The sequence below is a fragment of the Prunus avium genome, chromosome 6 (genome assembly GCF_965620075.1).
Source record: "Prunus avium chromosome 6, drPruAviu1.hap1.1, whole genome shotgun sequence".
Classification (NCBI taxonomy): Eukaryota; Viridiplantae; Streptophyta; class Magnoliopsida; order Rosales; family Rosaceae; genus Prunus; species Prunus avium.
This window is the reverse complement of record NC_142289.1, coordinates 36523831-36543235: the sequence shown is the minus strand read 5'-3', so window position 1 is coordinate 36543235 and position 19405 is coordinate 36523831. Positions and strand designations below refer to the sequence as shown.

Here is a 19405-nt window from a genome sequence, read left to right as displayed (position 1 = left end):
ACATCTCTTTTGTTAATTACCAATTGATCGTGTGGGCTCGTCCTCTTTTATTGTTCTATTCTATGCATGAAATACGATACAAGTCGGTTTTTTTGTCTCCTACATGACATTGGAGAGAAGTCTTTTTCTATTTATTTTTTTTGTTTTTTGCCATTCTACATGACATCGGATAAACACAGCTAGTTTACTGTCATGTTGATTAATGGCTGTAATGTTCCAGTCTAGGGTAATAATACTGCTAGTTTCCTATGACATCCTATTTCTAATGCATGTCTACCCCTGTAATGTTCCAATTTAGGGTAATAATACTGCTAGTTTCCTATGACATCCTATTTCCAATGCATGTCTACCCTTGTAATGTTCCAGTCTAGGATAATAACATTGCTAGTTTACTGTCATGTTAATTAATGGTTGTAATGTTCTAGTCTAGGGTAATAACACTGCTAGTTTACTGTCATGTTGATTAATGGCTGTAATGTCCCAGTCTAGGGTAATAACAATACTAGTTTCCTGTGACATCCTATTTCTAATGCATGTCTATCCCTGTAATATTCCAGTCTAGGGTAATAACACTGCTAGTTTCCTATGACATCCTATTTCTAATGCATATCTATCCCTGTAATGTTCCACGCATGTCTACCCCTGTAATGTTCCAGTCTAGAGTAATAACACTGCTAGTTTACTATCATGTTGATTAATGCTTGTCATGTTGCTATTTCTAATACATGTCCACCAAAGAAAAGATGAAGAAAGAACAAACCAAACCAACTCAAAACAAGCCGAGCCCAGATTGTTAATACTATTATGTCATAGAAGTACATTGTTAATACTCTGTTATAGAAGTACATTGTTAATACTCTGTCATAGAAGTACATCGTTAAACAAAAATGAGATCCATAACTAAAATAGAAACAAAAGATAAATCGATCATTAAAGCTTAAAATACATTCCGAAAATCAACTAAAATTTGAAGAGAAACACATAATTGAAGCAAAAGATCAAAAATCGCAAGTCCAAACCAAACGATGACAATGATGACGACGTGACGAAAGAGGAGTAGAGCTAAGAGCATTTAATCTAGGTTCGTTCGAGGTCTTGAACAATCCCGAAAAAAAAAAAAAAAAAAGTACGATTTTAGAACAAGAAATCGAAGGTGAAATATTGAAAATTGTAGATTAAAAATGAAGAATATAGTTGGACATGAGACTAAGCTTCAACGAAAGCTCCTCTTGGTTTTGGCAGATCTGATTTTTCTCTCTCAAATCCATAGTACAAGGGCAATATGGGTATTTAACACACACAAATAAACTAAAAACATCTATTAAATTGAAAAAATTGATAGCTGACGATTTTTGGTTTTTTTTTGTTGGTGTGTTTATAGTTTTTAAATGGTATAGGGTTTCTTTATAGGACTATGTCTAAGATCGGGTATATAACTAAATTTCTAATACTTTTATTGTCATTAACTCGTTATCCCAATCAAAATAGAAAAAGGAGTCATTTACTTATTCATTTAGGATTTATGTTTTAATTATGTTTCTCTTTGTTGGAAAATAGGAAGTCATTTAATTGTGATTTAGTTTCCTCTTATGTATTGATTGTAATTGATTTAGAGTAATCACCAAGTAACCCATCATGACGTTAAAAAAACCGGTTTTGATAATGATTTATCTTCAAAACTTCCAATGTCTCAAGTTCAAACCCTCATGGTACTTTGATAGCGTGTGTGTGAGAAACCATCATTCATTGTAAAGTTTTGACTATCTCTTGTACTAAAAAAAAATAAACCTCCATCACATTTAGGTTTTTATTTTTATTTTTATCGAACATCACATTTAGGTTTACTTATGCCTTTTTTGGTTGATGGAACACTTATGCCTAAACCTCCCTATTAAAATGGACCATTCATCAATAAGGACAAATGTTATGCGCTAAACCCAAAAAAATCCAGGATACATATAATAGTTCAACCCGGTCTACTTTTAGATTTATAAGATTTATTAGACACAAAGACCAATCGAAATTTACAACACATGCCACCGCCAGCCCAAGGACCAAAAAAGCCTCGTATCCGTCAAGTATAAAAGAAGAGGACTTAAATAGAGTTTACTTAAGGGAATTGTTAATTAGAGATTACTTCCATTTGGATTAGAGAAAATAACTTGGAATTTATCTAAAAGTCGGGAATTTAAAAGGAGAAATTGACAATTCCCTTATTTGGCAACTTATGCACGGAATTTATTAAATAATATGGGAAATCGTGGAAATTCGGGCATAAAATTCCCAAGTTTAATTTCCACCAAAATAGGCGTCATTTTACAATTTCTATAGCGTCATTTCACAAGTTTAATTGCCAAAAATTGAAATGATGGAAATCTAAATTCCGTCATTTTAGAATTCTATGTAATTTCCAATTCATTCATCCAAACGGAGGGTTATGGTGTGTTTATTAATGAGGAATTGAATTCCAATTATGAGAATTCATGTGTTTACTTCACATCAAAGAATTAAAAAGTAAGTGAGGCCCATACAAAATTAGGAATTTTATTCCAAATTTTGGAGGAATTCAATTCTTTGGTGGGAGGTGGAATAATTCATGGAGAATTAACCCATTATGAATTCATCTTTTGTACCTATTATATCCTCACACAATTTTAAAAATTTCAAATTTGTCATATATTTTAAAACTCAACAATGAGGACATTTTAGTAATTAGCACCACTCCTACCTCAATTCCATAGGGTTTAGTAAACAACTTCAATAGAATTCCGAAATCTAACTCTGCTCAATCCATATGATTTAGTAAACAACTTTAATATGAATCTAGAATATAATTCTCCTCAATTCATTTCCTCCTGCTAATTCAATTACGGATGAATAAACATCATGTAGATTAGTGTTTTGTTTTACTCATCCACACGACTTCATGATTTCTCAATTTTTGTTCTCTCTATGATTATATTGTTTGAAATTCCCTTTGATTGCAAGTTGCTCCATATTTGCATCTTTAATATTTGATTTAATACATGAATGAATCATAGCCATGCGATATTCAATTAGACATGCTGCATATGAATTTTCTTTTTGCATATACTTTAATCAAACACGGCATGATGGTATAGTATTTTTGCCTTGCGATTGTTTAATACTTGCATATTGTTCATCATTTTTTTGTAATTACTTTATTGGCTCATTATTAAAAATATCATATCATCATGACATGTATGTAACGTTTATCTCTATGCCATATATACACAAACAATTCCGACTTAATGCTTTAAGGCTTTTTATCACAAATGGTCCTTAATGTTTACGAAATTATCACGAATGGTCCTTGAGGTTTTTTTGTGACACTAATAGTCCTTAACGTTTGAACTTTTTATCACAAATGGTCCCTGCCGTCAGAAATTCTATTAAGTGTATGATGTGGAAGATAAGTGGAGCCCACATGTCCAATCACATCGTGACATGTGGATTAAATAAATAAATAAATATTTTTTTGATGAAAATCCATTAAAAAACCATTTAGCCTCTCTCTCTCTCTCTCTCTCTCTCTACTTTCCAAGTTAATGCAGAGTAGATCAAGAGCATAGCAGATCAAGATCAGTCTAGCAGATTAATATAAATAATTGATTCTAATTTGGATTATACGCTAGTGCTTATTCAAAACTGGTCTCATTCAATTATCATTACAGGTATCTCTAAAATTACTTGACTACTTGAGTTCATTTTTTCTTTTTTCAAAGGTTTAGAATATTGAATCTTTGGTTGCGGACATCAATGGCCGATCGTTTACGTGCCCCGGCGAGCTTCTTGACTCAGTCCAATGCTTTGCTTAGAAAGAACATAACCTTTCAGGTCCATCTCTCAAAAAAAATTTCAATCCTAGTTTCATTTTTCTTTTAATATAAATTTTGGACAAGCACTGATCACATTATGTTGATTATTTTGCAGAAACAAAATATGTGCTCGAATGTATCGCTGGTTTTAATACCTTGTTTGCTGTGTTTGATTTTGCTTGGTCTACAAATTGTGACGGACAAAATGAAAATGGAAGAATCCAAAAGGAACTTAAACAAGTGCGATAACAGCACCAGTGGTTTCGATGAAGGGAGCCCTTGTCCCTATCCTGAGAGAGAGAGAGAGAGAGAGAGAGAGAGAGAGAGAGAGAGAGAGAGAGAGAGAGAGAGAGAGAGAGAGAGAGAGAGAGAGAGAGAGAGAGAGAGAGAGAGAGAGAGAGAGGCTAAATGGTTTTTTAATGGATTTTCATTAAATATATATATATATATATATATATATTTATTTATTTATTTATTTATTTATTTAATCGACATGTCACGATGTGATTGGACATGTGGGCTCCACTTATCTTCCACATCATATACTTAACAGAATTTTTGACGGCAGGGATCATTTGTGATAAAAAGTCCAAACGTTAAGGACTATTAGTGTCACAAAAATACCTCAAGGACCATTCGTGATAATTTTGTAAACGTCAAGGACCATTTGTGATAAAAAGCCATGCTTGAATTTATTTTTGTTGGTTTATACACCTTATGGATCTCTTTTCAAATACTCATAGCCTCATAATTGGTCAAGAACCATAGACACTTGAGTCCTTGACCACCTAATCATATATATGGAACCAAAAGATCGATCCCCATTCATTGATTATTGAGTTCTTTGATAATTTGTTATGCATCAAGCATGGTTCAATAAACCAATTTGCACCAAATCTTATTTCACCAAACCAATAATAGTTTCATGGATCCTTACAACACATGAACCTTCAGTTCTATGAAGATTCCAAAATACACCATGCAAGCAATGAGGATAATTTCCTCTGGTAATGAATCTCATCAAAGATCATTCATTACACAACCAGTAACATCACACTCCTTATGATATACTTCTACCACTAACACCACACTCCTTTTGAAATTCTTATTTTGTTGGACAACCTGCAAGTTTAGAATCAATCAAAAATTGTAACGTGCACAAAAGTTCTCTACTTACAACCCAAACATAACCGAGTGGAGACAGCCGCACTTTATCTTGATCATAAAATCGTCGGCTGGCCCCAAGTGAACACCCTAATCTTCTTATTCGAGGGGAAATGGAATTGGAAATTTAATGGAGAGTGCATCGAGCCTCAGTAAAACGAAAACATTTGTCCACTCTTCCTAATTTGCAACTTTAAAATTAATCAAATGGTAACGTGCACAAAAATATTACTCCACTCACAAGACCAAACTGGAAAAACATAACAAATGCTCATACATTAGATTGCTTTTCTTTTTTAAGCCAATTCTCCTAAAAGCACCTGCAACAAATTAAGGTAACCCAAACATGCATCAGTAAGTTTGCCTTGTGTTGATCAATGAGGTTGTTGGGCCCCATCGTTGAGCTACGAAGAGATATGACTCGTCCAGAGATAATCAAGTGGCATTTAGTTACGGAACGAAAATGTAATATAAGCAAACTCAATCCGAGTGGCCTCAACCCATCGAATGTTGAGTTTCATAGTGCATGCTTGAAAAATGTTCCGTTCTTTGGCTCACTGGTGAAGGAAGTTACCTTTAAGGATGTTGATGCCGACTTCGGCAATGCCAAATTGGTTTCATCCAAATTCAGAAATGCTTGTTTGAAGAGGGTTTCGTTCTCAGACTCACCTACAAAATGTTAAATTTACAGCTGCAGATGCTAAGGGAGCGGTGTTTTGTTATGCTGATCTTTCTTGTGCGGATTGATGTCGTGCATCCTTAAGAGGATGCAACTTCAGAGGAGCAAACTTGACATATGCATGCCTCAACCAAGCTGACGCAATCCATAATTTGAGGGAGTGTGTTTGGAAGGAGCGAATTTACAAGAAATGAAAGTAGATGATGCGAACTTTGCTGGTGCTGACATTCGAAGAGCTGATGTGCACGAAGTTGATTGATTGCAAGCTAGAGATTATCTCGGCTAACCCACTAATAACAACCTAACAAAATTATCAACACAGCCGATGAGTTTGCAATACTAAACATAGGTTCCTACTAGATAAAAGTTTAATTATTTACTAATTAAGTTATATTAATTCACTAAATATTCAAATGATATTTCTTCAAGGCTGAGATTTTTAAAAAAACAATAGAGGGAACTTCAAGATATTGGCGGAGAATACACTTCATTAGTGATACATTCAAATCCTAGGAGAGTCCCACAGAGAGGAAGAAGATGAGAGAGAGAGAGAGAGAGAGAGAGAATAAAAAGAAAAAGAAGAAGAAAAGAAGAAGAGAGAAAGATTCATCTAAATGATGAAGTTCTAGCCTTTGTTAGTTAATATAAAATTATTATATGTATTTATTTTAATAATTAATTAAATTATATTGTGGTATACCGCATTATTTGAATATGAGGAATCTGCAACCGCATATTGTGGTAAGTTCTATAAACTGCATGTTGCTGTCGACTTTCGTGATAAGTCGGTTTAGATGTGGTAAAACCTCAGTTGGTATTTGCAGTTTTGCGATCTAAAATGCCAGCCCTAACATTTACTATGTGGGATTCTAATCAAAATTGTAATATTTCTGTGAAAATTGTCCCCATATAGTATGTGAAGCTTATGTAGGGTTTATGGAGTCTTGCACTACTGCACCTTCACACACAACACAACGCTCACGCAAATAAACTTCTCAAAGGCAACAAGGTGCACTATGCATGCAGTTATGCAGTTATTGCTCCAATCAAATTTTAAAAAGTACGCCAAAATATATTGAATAAGAAATTTTTTAAAGATTATGCATTTTGCTCATGCGCAACCGTTAAATTTGAAATGAGAGCCGAGGGATTTCTTCATTGGAAGTCGTTCAAATCCTCCCTCTCCCATTTTGATCTTTGATGCAAGTTTTTGTGACTCAGTTCAGTATTGGGTACTACTTTGACTTTGCATCCCTTCTATTTCTCTATTGTATGTTGTGTTGCTCTTTTCTATGGTTGGGTTGTAGTTCTGACTTGTTTACAATTGGGTGTTAAAAGATTATACCCTGTGATTGCTTTTTTTCCTCTCTTTCGTCAAGTTTTCAGTTATTTCTATAACGATAAAATCTCATGTCAAATAAAATTGAAAACCTGACGAAGGAGAAAGAAAAAAAGAAAAAGAAAGGGGCAATCACAGGCTACATCCCAACTCTAGAAAAGGGCCACACATACCCATTATTGAACTAGGCAGATAAACTTGAGGGTTTGATCTCTGGTGCTCTATTTAAATATTTGTTTTCAATTATGCAACATCTTTGGTTTTTAAGTGCAAAGCTTTTTGGTGTCCATTATTTTTGAATTTTACTTTTCAATATTGTAATATTGCAACTGATCCATGATCGATTATCCCATACTCGCCTTTAGTACTAGCTTTAATCTTCTTTTTTGCTTTTAATTATGGTCCATAGCTTTGATTTGATTGTGCACTAAGTAACTTTCAACTTGATGGACCTCACTTACTTTAGGTGTTCCAAAGACTTCATAATGGAAATTCTGTGGCCTCAAATCTTATTGCGTTAAAACGAAATAATCAAATCATTATTGCATCCACCAGTTCAGTAGCAGCCTTTCACATCAGCGTGTATAGAAAGCTTATAAAAATAAATAATAAATAATGAAAACTAGACTAAAATAGCATGCACAGGTTCATGACAATTACCACACATCTAAACTAACTTCTTTCTTAGGAGTTGGTCGGAGAAGAAAATACATGTCAACTTCCCATAATGATTGGAAGACAAGGTCACTTATCCTCACAACTTGACAAAAAAAATTAAACAAACAAATTAATGAATGAATCAAGAGCTAACTGGATGATAACCAACATTACCATATATATATATATATAAATATATGTAGAAACTTAAATACTTCTTTCCTCAAAAGATCATAAAAACAAAAGGGGAAATTCTACATCTGTGGTCCAAGAGGAAGCCTACTCATTAGCTGTTGGTATACTGATGAACCATTGGACATGTTTAGACCAGATTCTGACAGAGGCTCCACTTTCGGTTCTCCTTTTGGTAACATGAAGCCCATTTCATTAACCTGGCGCTGTTGTGCAAAGTATGGATGATGAACAGGCATAACAGGGAGTTTGGGTTGGCCTGGACCCAACCCAGCCATTGCCAGATTGGCCAGGCCGGGTTGGTTCATTCCGAAAGAGAAGCCATGGGATGGCCCCAGCTGCTGCCTTCCAGGTAGGCTGAATGAACCCAGTGATGAAGGCCTTTCAAATCTTGCCATGCTGTTGTGAACTTGTGATGGCTCCGGTCTATGCGGATGGGTTTGAATGCCAGCAGAGGAAGCTTGGCCAGACATGGTGTTGGACGGGCCAGAGTTGACATGGCTGCTATTTCGAGCAGCGGGAACATCATGATTGTGCTTTCCCTCATATGTGGTGATCACTGACTTAAGGTCATGGGATGCTCTTTCCACATGCTTCCTCACTGTGCAGCCAGCATTGGTGCACTTGTAGTAACTCCTGCAGAAAAAAAGAATTTTGTTTCATCCTCATACAAATTAAGAAAGAACAAATCAAGAAAGAAAAAAATTAATCGTCATAACGAGTAATAACCTTGGATTTGGATTGCCTTTCACAACCTTCTGCCCATACTTGCGCCAACGATATCCATCATCAAGGATATCTACTTCACTGGTTGTCTGGACCACGACTCTAGGCTCACGAATGGCTCTGGTAGCTCCACTCATTTCCGTTGCATAGGCTTCAATTTTCCTGAAACATCATAAGTGTAAAGACACTTTTATGGTGACCCCAATGTCTAATACTTGAGATTGTTCACCAAAAGATAGAAAGAGGTGAGCAGTAACCTTCTTTTCGACTCTGATTCATCTCCTTCACCATCATAAGCCAATGAAACACTGCCATGTGTCCCTCGATCATCTTCATCTTCATCATTAGAAAAGGTAGATGACGCGTCCACCACATCACCTGATTCAAGGTGCGTACCATTCTGAGCCTGCATAGAAGAGGATTGGTTGCAGTAGTCAGGGCCCACAGATGCTGAAGAAGTCACCTCAAGGTTTTCATGCTTCCAATCAGGAGCTCCAACATTTGCCTTTTGTGTACTTGCCCAAACTAAATCACCATCAGCACCACTCTGTGGTCCACCTTGTTCAGGGATGTCTGGTCGCATGTCATTAAGTGGGTTAGATGATCCAATGGCGGCTGATCGACGATTGGGAGGAGGTTTAGGGTGGTTATGGGCCCCTTTGTAGATGATCTCTGTTATATGACCCTCATGAGATCGTTCAACCTTTTTCTTAACCTGACAATTTGGATGCGTGCACTTGTAATAACTTCGTGGATACTCACTACCTTTTACTTGTTTCTGTCCATATTTTCTCCAATTATATACATCTTCGGATGGTGTACCACCAGCAGCAGCAGCCATGGAATCTCCACTACCTCTTTGATCTCCTTCTTCATCTGGTTGCTCATCAAGGGGTGGAGAATGCTCAGTACTGCCACCAACAGTATCAAAAGCCCTTGGATCTGCTGAGTTAGCTCCATTATCTTTTTCAGTAGATGTGCGAGAGAAGTCTGCCTGGAGCTGAAGATTGTTTGCATTCTGGTTTGGAACTTTTGTTGGTTCTATACTTTGAGAAGAATTTTCTGACTGGACTGACACCTCGATGCTGGGAAAAGATTGCTGTGGAAAACTAGTTGAACCCATCTGTATACAGGAGAAAAAATTACTTATGAACTCATGAGAGATATTATGACATAATGCATTTTTGTTTGCAGCGGGAGTATACAAGGACTCTCCTCTTAAGTACTGACCAGTGGTTATCTAAATTTCACTAAAAAAAATACAATAGAACTAGCATGTGCGAATACTTGTGTGTTCTAAAATGAGGAAAAATCGAGCGGGAAATTACTTTGCTAGTTGGACCAAGAAAGAAGGAGCCTGATTCCGCAATAGGCTTGAAAGCAAATGAAGTATTTATGTCCTCAAAGAAATTAGTTTTATCAGGGCCCTCTGTCATTAATGTGGAACTCCTGCTATGACCATTTGAGACAAACGGAAATTTTCCAGTTGTTGGAGATGGCTGTGCCTGCAAGACATCCAGAAGAAAAGTTTTAACATATGGCAGGACAAATGTCAGCGAGACTAAACTTACTTTTAAATTTCATCACAAGTGGAAGCAAATTTTAACTTAAAGCAGGGATACTAAACAAACTATCTCTATAATAATTTACATCTACATGCCCTATTTCCAAGGAAAGCAATCCCAAGTCAAATAACTTGATATGATGTATTACAAGAATATGAATTTCAATTTCCTGAAGGTACTCAAATCATACCAAGGTGAAAGGCATGTATAGAACCAGTTAATAGCTCATCCCTGTACACAAGATACAGATATCTGCAATTTTGCATTCAGGTTAATCATAAACTATTTTTAAATTCAAAACTCTGCCAAAATATGCAAAAACCGATTATCTTGGTTTCTCAACATTTTGTCCATGTTCCTACCATTGCAAGAACAAAAAATATTTCACCAACCCCATATGCACGCATTGAACTTGATGGGATCAATTTTCCGTTTTAGTCCATTAGAGGTAAATAACCCTATACCAACATACAAACCCTCAGCCCCAGTAAAGGCAAGATCTGATCCCGGGACTTTACCTAAACTAGCTAGCACCTTCCATGAAATCAAATTTTTACTATGTACTAACAACACAATAAAAGTAAAAATTAACAAAGAAGCAAAAATATAAGGAAAAGAAATTATATTTAAGCACTACAGATATTTTCGAAGTTGCAATCTTACCAATGAATTTGAAAGGAAAACAGGAGAGTCTAGCAGTATGGTTGGACTGAGACCAGGAGGTATTGTCAGATAAGGGGACCGAATGTCGGAATTAAGTGAAAGGTCAGAAGATCTAATGCTTTCTGTATTCAGCCGCGGAGCGTTAAACCCAGCTCTGGCTGCAATCCTTTCCACAAGCCCTCCGCGTGAGTTTGACTTGTACTCCGAAAATGAACCCACTTCATTTAGTTCCTCACCAGAAGCATTGCCTTGTGACAAATTTTTTCCATTGGAATCTCCTTCTTGAGATCCCAAAAAGAACTCCGCAGTTTTATTACTGCTGGGAGGTTCCAACATTGATCTTGAGCCTATGTCGTCAACTAACATTGAAGAGAAGAAGGCTCTTGGGCTTGGACTTGGAGGCACCCAATCTCCAATTATAGCAACGTTATCATCGATGCCAGCCATGAAACTTATACCAGTTTACTGCTATCAGCACAAAATATGGATCACTTGCAATGAAGGCGTTGCTCCAAGATCCAACTCCTGAAAGCTTTGCAATGAATGAAAAACAAAGGAAATCCATTTCAGAGCCACATAATATTTAAATACCAAGAAAACAAGTTCGTAACTAAAAAAAATCAATACCCCAGAAATTTACATTGTGACTTGAGTTTTATTAGCTTCCAGAGAAACATCACAGGAAAAAGCAAAAGGAAAAAACCCTTCGGATTTTAGCTTTTCAGTTATATAACCATCCGGTTTGGTTAAAATAAATCGTCATTTTTTTGGGGTGGCGGATAGGGACCGTGGAAGAAATCTAACAACCTGAAAACACAAAATCAAAACAGCAAAGCAAACACAAAACAAAACCATTTTTGGGTTGTCATTCTGAGGAGCAAAATCAGGAAACGATGAATGAAGTTACCCTCACGGTCTTCATATGAATTAAGATGCCATCACAATTTTCATAGGAATAGTAATGGGAAACATTAACACAACATTTTTTTTCCCTCATGGATGATTTTTCAAAAAAAAGAAAGAAATTTAAGCCAACACCTTAAATCACATCCATAATTGGTAAATAAATGAGATTAATAAGGCAAGGCCACTCATAAACTTCCAATCCAGAGTGCAGGTTCACCTTGTAACGGGAGAAACGTTACAAACATACATTTCAATTTGAAGAATTATAACCTTGTAAATGATTTGACATGATAGACCCAATTTGCTAGATCCTGACATCCATGAAGATCTAAGCATGAGAAAACTGAAAACTAAACAGCTCCCCCGAACCCAGAGAAAAAGGAAAAAGGTTATGAATTTTTGCAATATTCAATGAAGGAAAACAAACCCATGTTACAGAATTCAGAGAAGGGTGTGTATGGGGTCACAATTATTATCATTACCCTTGTTGAAAGAGAATATAAAAAGTGAGGTACCTTGAGTTTGCAGAGAAGGCATTGATGTCAGAGATACACAAGAGTTTCTCAAAATTGAGAGACAAAGCACAGAAAGAGTAATAAAAAGCAAATTGAATGTGGAAAGAGAGAGAGAGACAGAGAAATGAATTGAAATAGAGGGTAAGGATTAGAAGACAGAATAAAAATGATTAAAGATGATTACCTGAGTGATTAAGAGTCAAGGCCCAGATGATGTTGAAGGAGACCAAAGACCAAAAACTCCTCCTTTGACCACCACCACTACCCACTACGTCCCAACCACCCCTACCCCTCCAAACCCAAATTCACTATTCTGTCAAATTTCCTTTCTCTCTGTTCAATTCAGATGAAACCCAGAAAGGGAGGCAATTGAAAGCCAAAAAAAAACACCTCCTTCCTTATCAAATTCCTCAAAGTTTCTCTCTTTATCTCCCTTTGGTTGAGCCCAAAATTGATATTGATATTGATATTGATATTGATATGATGATGTTCTTTGACAAAATTACAAAAAGCAAATCAATACTTTATTGTTGTTATTTTTTACATTATAAAAATAAGGGGAAAAGGAAAAAAGAAGGAGAAAGGAGAGGGGTGAAGTTGCAATGGTGGTGGACCGGAAATGGATGGAATCTTTGAAGAAAGAGAAAGAAAACAACAAAAAAAAAGTAACACCACAATCAACAGACAGAAAGAAAAAGAGCTCAAAATCAAAGCTTTACATTACATTTCACCCATTCTCATATTTCTCCTATTAGCATTACTTGTCTGTTAGAGACCGAATTAGACTGCTCATTATTCTCATTTTTTTACTAGGCTTCTCAAGGACCTATGTCTCTCTCCTTCCCTCAGCCAATCATAGCATGCCATCTGGTCCCTGTCCATGACATGCAAGGGCATTGTAGTCCATATCAAAATTCATGATTAGTTCATGATGGAACAGTAGGGTGAGAGTTGGTGGTAGGTGATTGCACCCTGGTTGTAATAATTGGTTTTTTATTCTCTTTTTTTATTTATTTTTTGAAAATGAAATGAACATAGAAAATATGTGTAACGCTGGGGTGGCCAGAGTGTTTAGCTGCCTAACACCTGTTTCTGTATCCTTCAAATGTGATGGATGTTGTAACTGCCTTGTTGCTGCTATTGGCACATCCATTGCAGATTTACACTTCAGCTTTTTTCGTATTAATTTTTGCTTTTATTACTATTATGAATAAATTATCATTACCTACCAATTTTAGCTTCAATCATAAAACAAATGGCAAAAAATATAACTATGGTTACATCCCGAAAATATGTAGGTATTTTCACTTTCCATCCAGTCACTCGAATAACATAAAATTATCATACTGTAAATTTAAACTACACATTCATACATAGACAGAACACTTATGTTGATTGGACTCAATACGGTTAAGACAAATGAGATTGAGATATTCATACATAAACTAAATCAAATGAGATTGAGATATTCTCATGTTTATTAAACATGAGAAATATGGTTGTGAACTTCTCAGGAAGAGGACAATTGGTTAAGACACTATTTGCATAGGGATGGTCGGAGCTATCAAGGATGAAAAAATTGTAATGACACCCAACCTGATCGAAGTGCCATCTAGTATGATTTTAGACACATAATCAACAACCTATGAATGAAACAAAGACCCATAAGTTAACTTATTACATAGAATGTTCAGGCCAAAAGGATAAAATTAGATTATAAGTTTTTTTATTAATGATTTTAAATATACATTTTCCCCCCTCTCTCGAAAAAAAAACTTTCTTGTAACGAGGATAACACTGTTTTGCTATCCCCAACCAATAACATAATGACACGTGAAAAAACTATCTTACGTGTTATTATGTTATTGATCGGGAATAACAAAAAGTGTTATACCCGTTGCATGAGAGTTTCTGTCCCCCTATACACACATGCTTACGCAATACATCCACTACAAAATTTAAAAACCATATATTTTTAAATGCTTTTACAATCCCAACAATAACTTTGTTGTGAACCATGGAGAAACAATAAAAAATAGTTGGCCTTAGAATTAAGAATAATCTGGCAATAAAATTTTCATTAATTGATGAATTTGAGGGGAAAGAAAAAGGATGTGTAAGCATGATAGATAGTGGAGAAAGGGTTAGGGGCTATGATAGATTATGAATTTGATTCTATATAAAGGACTAACAACAAAAAATAATGATTGGTTTATAACTCGCTATAGTTGTTAAATTGATTCTGTTGTTTGTTGTGCTAATATAGATTAATATTATATTAGGAGGAGGATCCAATTCTCTAATCTAATCTGAGTCTGACCATGCAGTGTGTTTTACAACTTAGATTAAGGTCTGGTTTTGAATTGTCCACTTTGCTCATAGTTATTCCAATCACCATATAGTTTAATTACGCCTCTAACACTGTGTACGTACCTTCTTCAAGGAATTGAAATGGCAGCACAACAATAGTAGTCCCTAAAGACTAAAGTAGCTATGTTGTTGCTATTTTTTTTTAAAATATAAAGGATAGTCTAAATTACAAGAAGGATGTGGTTTATCATACATAAACACGCTATGAAAATGGTAAGAAAGTTGGAACCTAAGACCACCGGTCTTTTTCTATGTTTCCGGTGTTTTTTACCCTATGAATTAATTTTAGTGGATCATAAACAAAACAATAGCAATAACTGTGGAATGTAGTGATGGAAGAAAATCATGACTAATGAGTGGTTTAAAAGACTAATGGGGAATTACAAATAGAAAATGACCAAAAGTCTAATAAAACAACAAAAGTAACAAATAGATACCCATCAATCCATAAAGCAAATACATCTTAAGGTGACTAAGTAAATTCATCATCTAATAAAAAATACGAAATTTCTCAATTCGTGAAATGATACGTGATTCATCGTAAAATTTATATTAATCAACAATTAACAAGTATTTACACAAATGACAAGTGAGAGAATCTTGAACCATCTAGATTTTGGATTAGGGTAACATTAAATTAAGAAGAAAAAGAAGAAGATTAGTGATAAGTTGGTATGAGAAAATCAGAAAGGGAATTGAGCCAAAAGCTGGCACCAGAGGTCCATGTAGAGAGAAGGATAGTTTTGTTTGGATGTGGTGAGCAAATTCCAAATGGAGGGATGAGAATTGACACCAAAATTTAACCTCCAACAAGGCATCACTGCCAACACAACACGCAAACCATGTAACAAGTCCATATCCATAAAACCATACCAAAAAAATTTATATCAATTTTTATTCACCGCTAACAAACAGCGTCTTGTCTTCCTTCATGTGACACATTGAATAAAAAACTTAAAAGGACGTGTCCCTATTTTCCCATTTCGACTCAGTCAAAAAGATGCTTTGACCGAGTCTTTTTCCATTGCAACTCTCTCTCTCCCTCGTCACACTGCGGTTACCAATGCTTTTTTTGTTCTTCTTGTTTTTTTAATCAAAACCAAATTCTCCCAGTCCTCCCATGTGGGTTCACTTCAACCTTCAATCAATCAACCTTCAACAGTTTGCATACAATTAGGCTATGAATTATGCTATAGGTCCCACAACTCACTTTCCCCACAGTCACTTATGCGTTCGTAAACGACTGAATCTAGTATTTCTCATAGCATGTACGAAATTTAAATTTCATGATATTTAGTTATATGAGCTAGAATATATGAACACAGTAGGGTAATCAACTGTGAGATGTACTTAGAAAAATCCTATTTAATAATTCGATTGATGTTAATGTTTAGAATTCCCTAAAGTGGTTACATGGGTCTCATGGAGTGGCTCGGCTTGCTTGCTTCGGAGTGGAAAAAATTGCAAGAAGACAAGAGTCACAAAGAAAGAGTTGCATTACAAAACAAATGGGGTAAAATCTTAGATAACAAACTTGAGTAAGAAGCTCAGTAGGTTAGAGCTTATTATTGGGAGAAAACCTGTCTTTATGTCAGTCTGTGTGCTCACTAGTCAATCAAAGGAGGGGACCTCTACATGGATTTTTGACTTCATGACATGACTTCCTCCTACCTATAGCTCTGGGCTGCTACATCAAAATCTCTTGCAACTTGCAATGTCCAGCATTGTTTTCTCAGAGACCTGGGCCTGAGGGTTATGGCCCCCAACTTCTTGGTTTGGATTTTGCCACTGGCTCTCTTATGGCTCTCCTTCACTTTCTTTGTAGAAGGCCCATTGGAGGCCGAAGGGAGAGAGAGAGGTTTGAACGCCCCGTCCTAGACATGAGATAAGTGCTCTCAACCACTGGAGCTCGTATAGTGGTGATTTAGAACTATAAAGCTCTTGAAGATGAAGGACTTATATACAGTAAGGACTAGTCGTTGGAACCAAACAAATCCCCTTTCAATTTATCCTGCTGCAAGAAGACAAACTAGACTTGATGAAAACTACTCCAAATGAGGCATGAGGCAGTAACCAGAATTTGAAAAAATTTGACTAGAGAGACCTACCTATAAGCACATGATTAGAATAATCACCATTTATATATTTGTTAAGTAGAAACCAAAACAAAAACAAAAGAAGTTGAAATAATTAAGACATTTATTTATGAGCAGTACCGACAAGAAAATCTGCACATAATCCTCATAGAAAATCCATCATGCCGAAAGAAAATGCAGATATTGTGGAGGGATAATGGTTAGGGGCTGGCTTAGAGCTAATTAGATTCCCATAAGTAAAGCTCCATAAAGTAATCTAAAGAGAGCCCTAAGATGTGAGATTTTGACTAATAAATGATATGTATTCATTCATAATCCCAACAGAGAAAACAAATCCACATGTTTTGTCATCATCACCAAAGACAAATTACTGCTAAAACTTCAAAACCCTGAGCTTTAGGTGCCCACTTATTCCTGCTGACTATATTTGACCTACATCAATAATGATCAGCTTTAAACTATTTAGTTCAAACCAATTTAAAATCCAAACATCTCAGTCTGATAATCTCATGCTCTTGTGTTTAATATTGGAGCAAATTTTGAAGGAGCAAAGAATTTTAGATGGAATTGAGAAGATTCAACTCTCTCTCTCTCTCTCTCTCTCTCTCTCTCCTTGTGTTGGATGTAAATTACTAGAAACAGAAATGAAGTCTGTGGTAGACCTTCGAATTTCATCTTCAACTGTTCAGCTCTCGTATGAAACATAGCACCTAACTTTTCGGGGCTGATCACCTATTAAACTTCCACACAATAATACAGCTTCCATATTTCATGCCTTAATTCAGTCTGCCCACTTGCTCAACTAACATTTTTCTGCTGCGACCACCATGCAGTAGCCAGGGAAGTCTTCTCATACGAAAACGCAACAACGTGTAATGCGTGATTGGCTTAGGATATTGTCATCTAGCATTCAGGTGCATGGAAGTTTCTCTCTGAGTCCTTGCACCTCAACAGCTAAACTGTAACATATGGCACCAACAAACAAGCATGTCAAACCAATTGATTTTTAAAACGGACAAGCACTCTTTTTTTTATTTTTTATTTTTATAATCAAATAGAATCTTCATTAGATAAACTTCAACAGTACAATCAAAGACATCAACAAGATATCTAAAATACCAATTCCAAGGGGGTAACAAACTAACATGCTAAAATCAAAATTAACGCGGACAAAACATGAGCGGCATTAAGGAGCGAGTTTAGGGAGCAAAATTTGATTGAGAACATAGACTAAAAGGATTGATGGGGAACTTCAATCTAACCATGGCTCAGAAGAAACCACCACAAGGGGCTTTTTATTCAACATGCCCCAATGGACTTATTCAATAACCTAAAAGAAAAAAGACGAGAAGAGAAGAGGCGGAGTAGGGGCAGTGACGCTTCTTCCTCCTCCCCCCTCTATAGAATTTTCCTTTAGAACCCACAGAGGGAGAGAGCGGCTAGGGTTTCTTGAGAATGTTGGTTAACCACAAACGGACAAGCACTCTTGGTAACTGGAATATGGTATTTTTTTCGAGTTGGGTTGAACAATACCACAAAGGCAAAAGATGACAGATTTACAAGTGGAAAAATAGCTATCTTACCCTGAAACTCCTTTAAAATCCTCATTCACACAGATTCACTGCTTGTTATATACTGGCCAGAATCACGCAGAAGTTGCAAGCTTGCCGCATTAGCTTGTTTCATGTACAGACATTTTAGCTTAATACATGAGATCATTCTAAAGACCCCATGAGAAACAGGTTCAAGCTGATGGGGGAAGTTCAGCAATTAGAGGGTGGAGCTTGCAAAGGTGACACTTGGGTAATGTATGAATTTATGGCTCAAATCCTTCAAACAATCACAGAAAACTATTTAGAAAATTGCAAATGATTTCAATTACTCGAGACTGCTATTGCTACAACTTTACAAAACGCTGTTCCCACATATCAGCTTTCTATGAACAGAAACCAATTGTGATGGATGGACAATGGTAAAACAGTAGTTAGCAAAACTGTGAGAGGAACATAACCCAAATACAAAGAAACAAAGTTTTTTTGAAGCCTTGGTTATAGACATCATTTTCCAAATGAACGAATACACACTTTACCAGATTTGAGCTACTAAAAGACTCCATTTACTCTGTTCTCCCTAAGCATTTCTTCTACCTCTCTCTTTGATTCACGGTTCTATTATATACAGCCCGCATAATGTGAAGGATCGATCGAATCCCTGTTTTCGATCTCAGAAACTTCGTTAATTGGAACCACAACCGGATAGCCATAGCTTTATAGTTTAATTGGTCTTTTATGGTTCCTCAACAACAGTCTCTTCAGCGAAAAGCCATCGAGGACATCGTTCTCTGAATCAACCTGAAGCTCTTTAAACATAGCCATAACCTGAATCATGGTTGGCCTGCGAATGGCCTGTCATCTAGGCACTCAAAGGCAATCCTCAGATACTGGTATAGTTCAGCCTCACCGGATACCTCTGGCAACAACCCCGTGTCCAGTATCTCATTACATCTCTTATCCCTCTGAAGCTGCTTTGCCCATCCAACCAGGTTGTTGTCATCACCAAACGCTGACGGGTCGATAGCCTTTTCCCAGAGAGAAGCTCTAGCAGTATAACACCATAACTGTAGACATCCCCTTTTGCGGTGCATCTAAAACTCTGGTAGTACTCAGGGGGAACATAACCTGGAGTACCTGCAAG

At 36.2% G+C, this 19405-nt stretch overlaps 2 protein-coding genes across 4 annotated transcripts in view; both read right to left on the bottom strand.

Moving 5' to 3' along the window:
• Positions 1–7828: 7828 nt before the first annotated feature.
• On the bottom strand, positions 7829–12985 carry WRKY2 (WRKY DNA-binding protein 2). 3 transcript variants are annotated; one of them, XM_021971067.2, is made up of 6 exons: positions 12430–12985; positions 10825–11356; positions 9925–10101; positions 8854–9719; positions 8600–8758; positions 7829–8506 (listed from the first exon to the last, which is right to left on the bottom strand). In XM_021971067.2, the coding sequence occupies exons 2-6, from the start codon at positions 11269–11271 to the stop codon at positions 7933–7935; spliced, it is 2223 nt and encodes a 740-aa protein (XP_021826759.1). In that variant the 5' UTR covers positions 11272–11356; positions 12430–12985; the 3' UTR covers positions 7829–7932. The 3 variants fall into 3 exon arrangements, with proteins under 3 accessions (XP_021826759.1, XP_021826761.1, XP_021826760.1); XM_021971069.2 differs by having other exon boundaries at positions 10825–11349; XM_021971068.2 differs by lacking the exon at positions 12430–12985 and adding an exon at positions 12246–12401.
• Positions 12986–18562: 5577 nt separating this feature from the next.
• LOC110767526 (serine/threonine-protein kinase BRI1-like 1) overlaps positions 18563–19405 on the bottom strand; it is a 4277-nt gene continuing 3434 nt past the window's right edge. The window contains 4 exon segments of the mRNA XM_088254735.1: positions 18563–19020; positions 19023–19109; positions 19112–19288; positions 19291–19403. Of these exon segments, the coding sequence (XP_088110861.1) occupies positions 18998–19020; positions 19023–19109; positions 19112–19288; positions 19291–19403 (400 nt within the window). The 3' untranslated portion in view covers positions 18563–18997.

Excerpts from the sequence above, each read along its gene's own strand:
- WRKY2 (XM_021971067.2), bottom strand. The coding sequence starts at position 11,271 with ATGGCTGGCATCGATGATAACGTTGCTATAATTGGAGATTGGGTGCCT. Across the intron at positions 9,720-9,924 it reads TTCTTGGTCCAACTAGCAAA|ATGGGTTCAACTAGTTTTCC; the intron begins GTAATTTCCCGC and ends TCCTGTATACAG. Across the intron at positions 8,507-8,599 it reads AAAGGCAATCCAAATCCAAG|GAGTTACTACAAGTGCACCA; the intron begins GTTATTACTCGT and ends TTTTTTCTGCAG.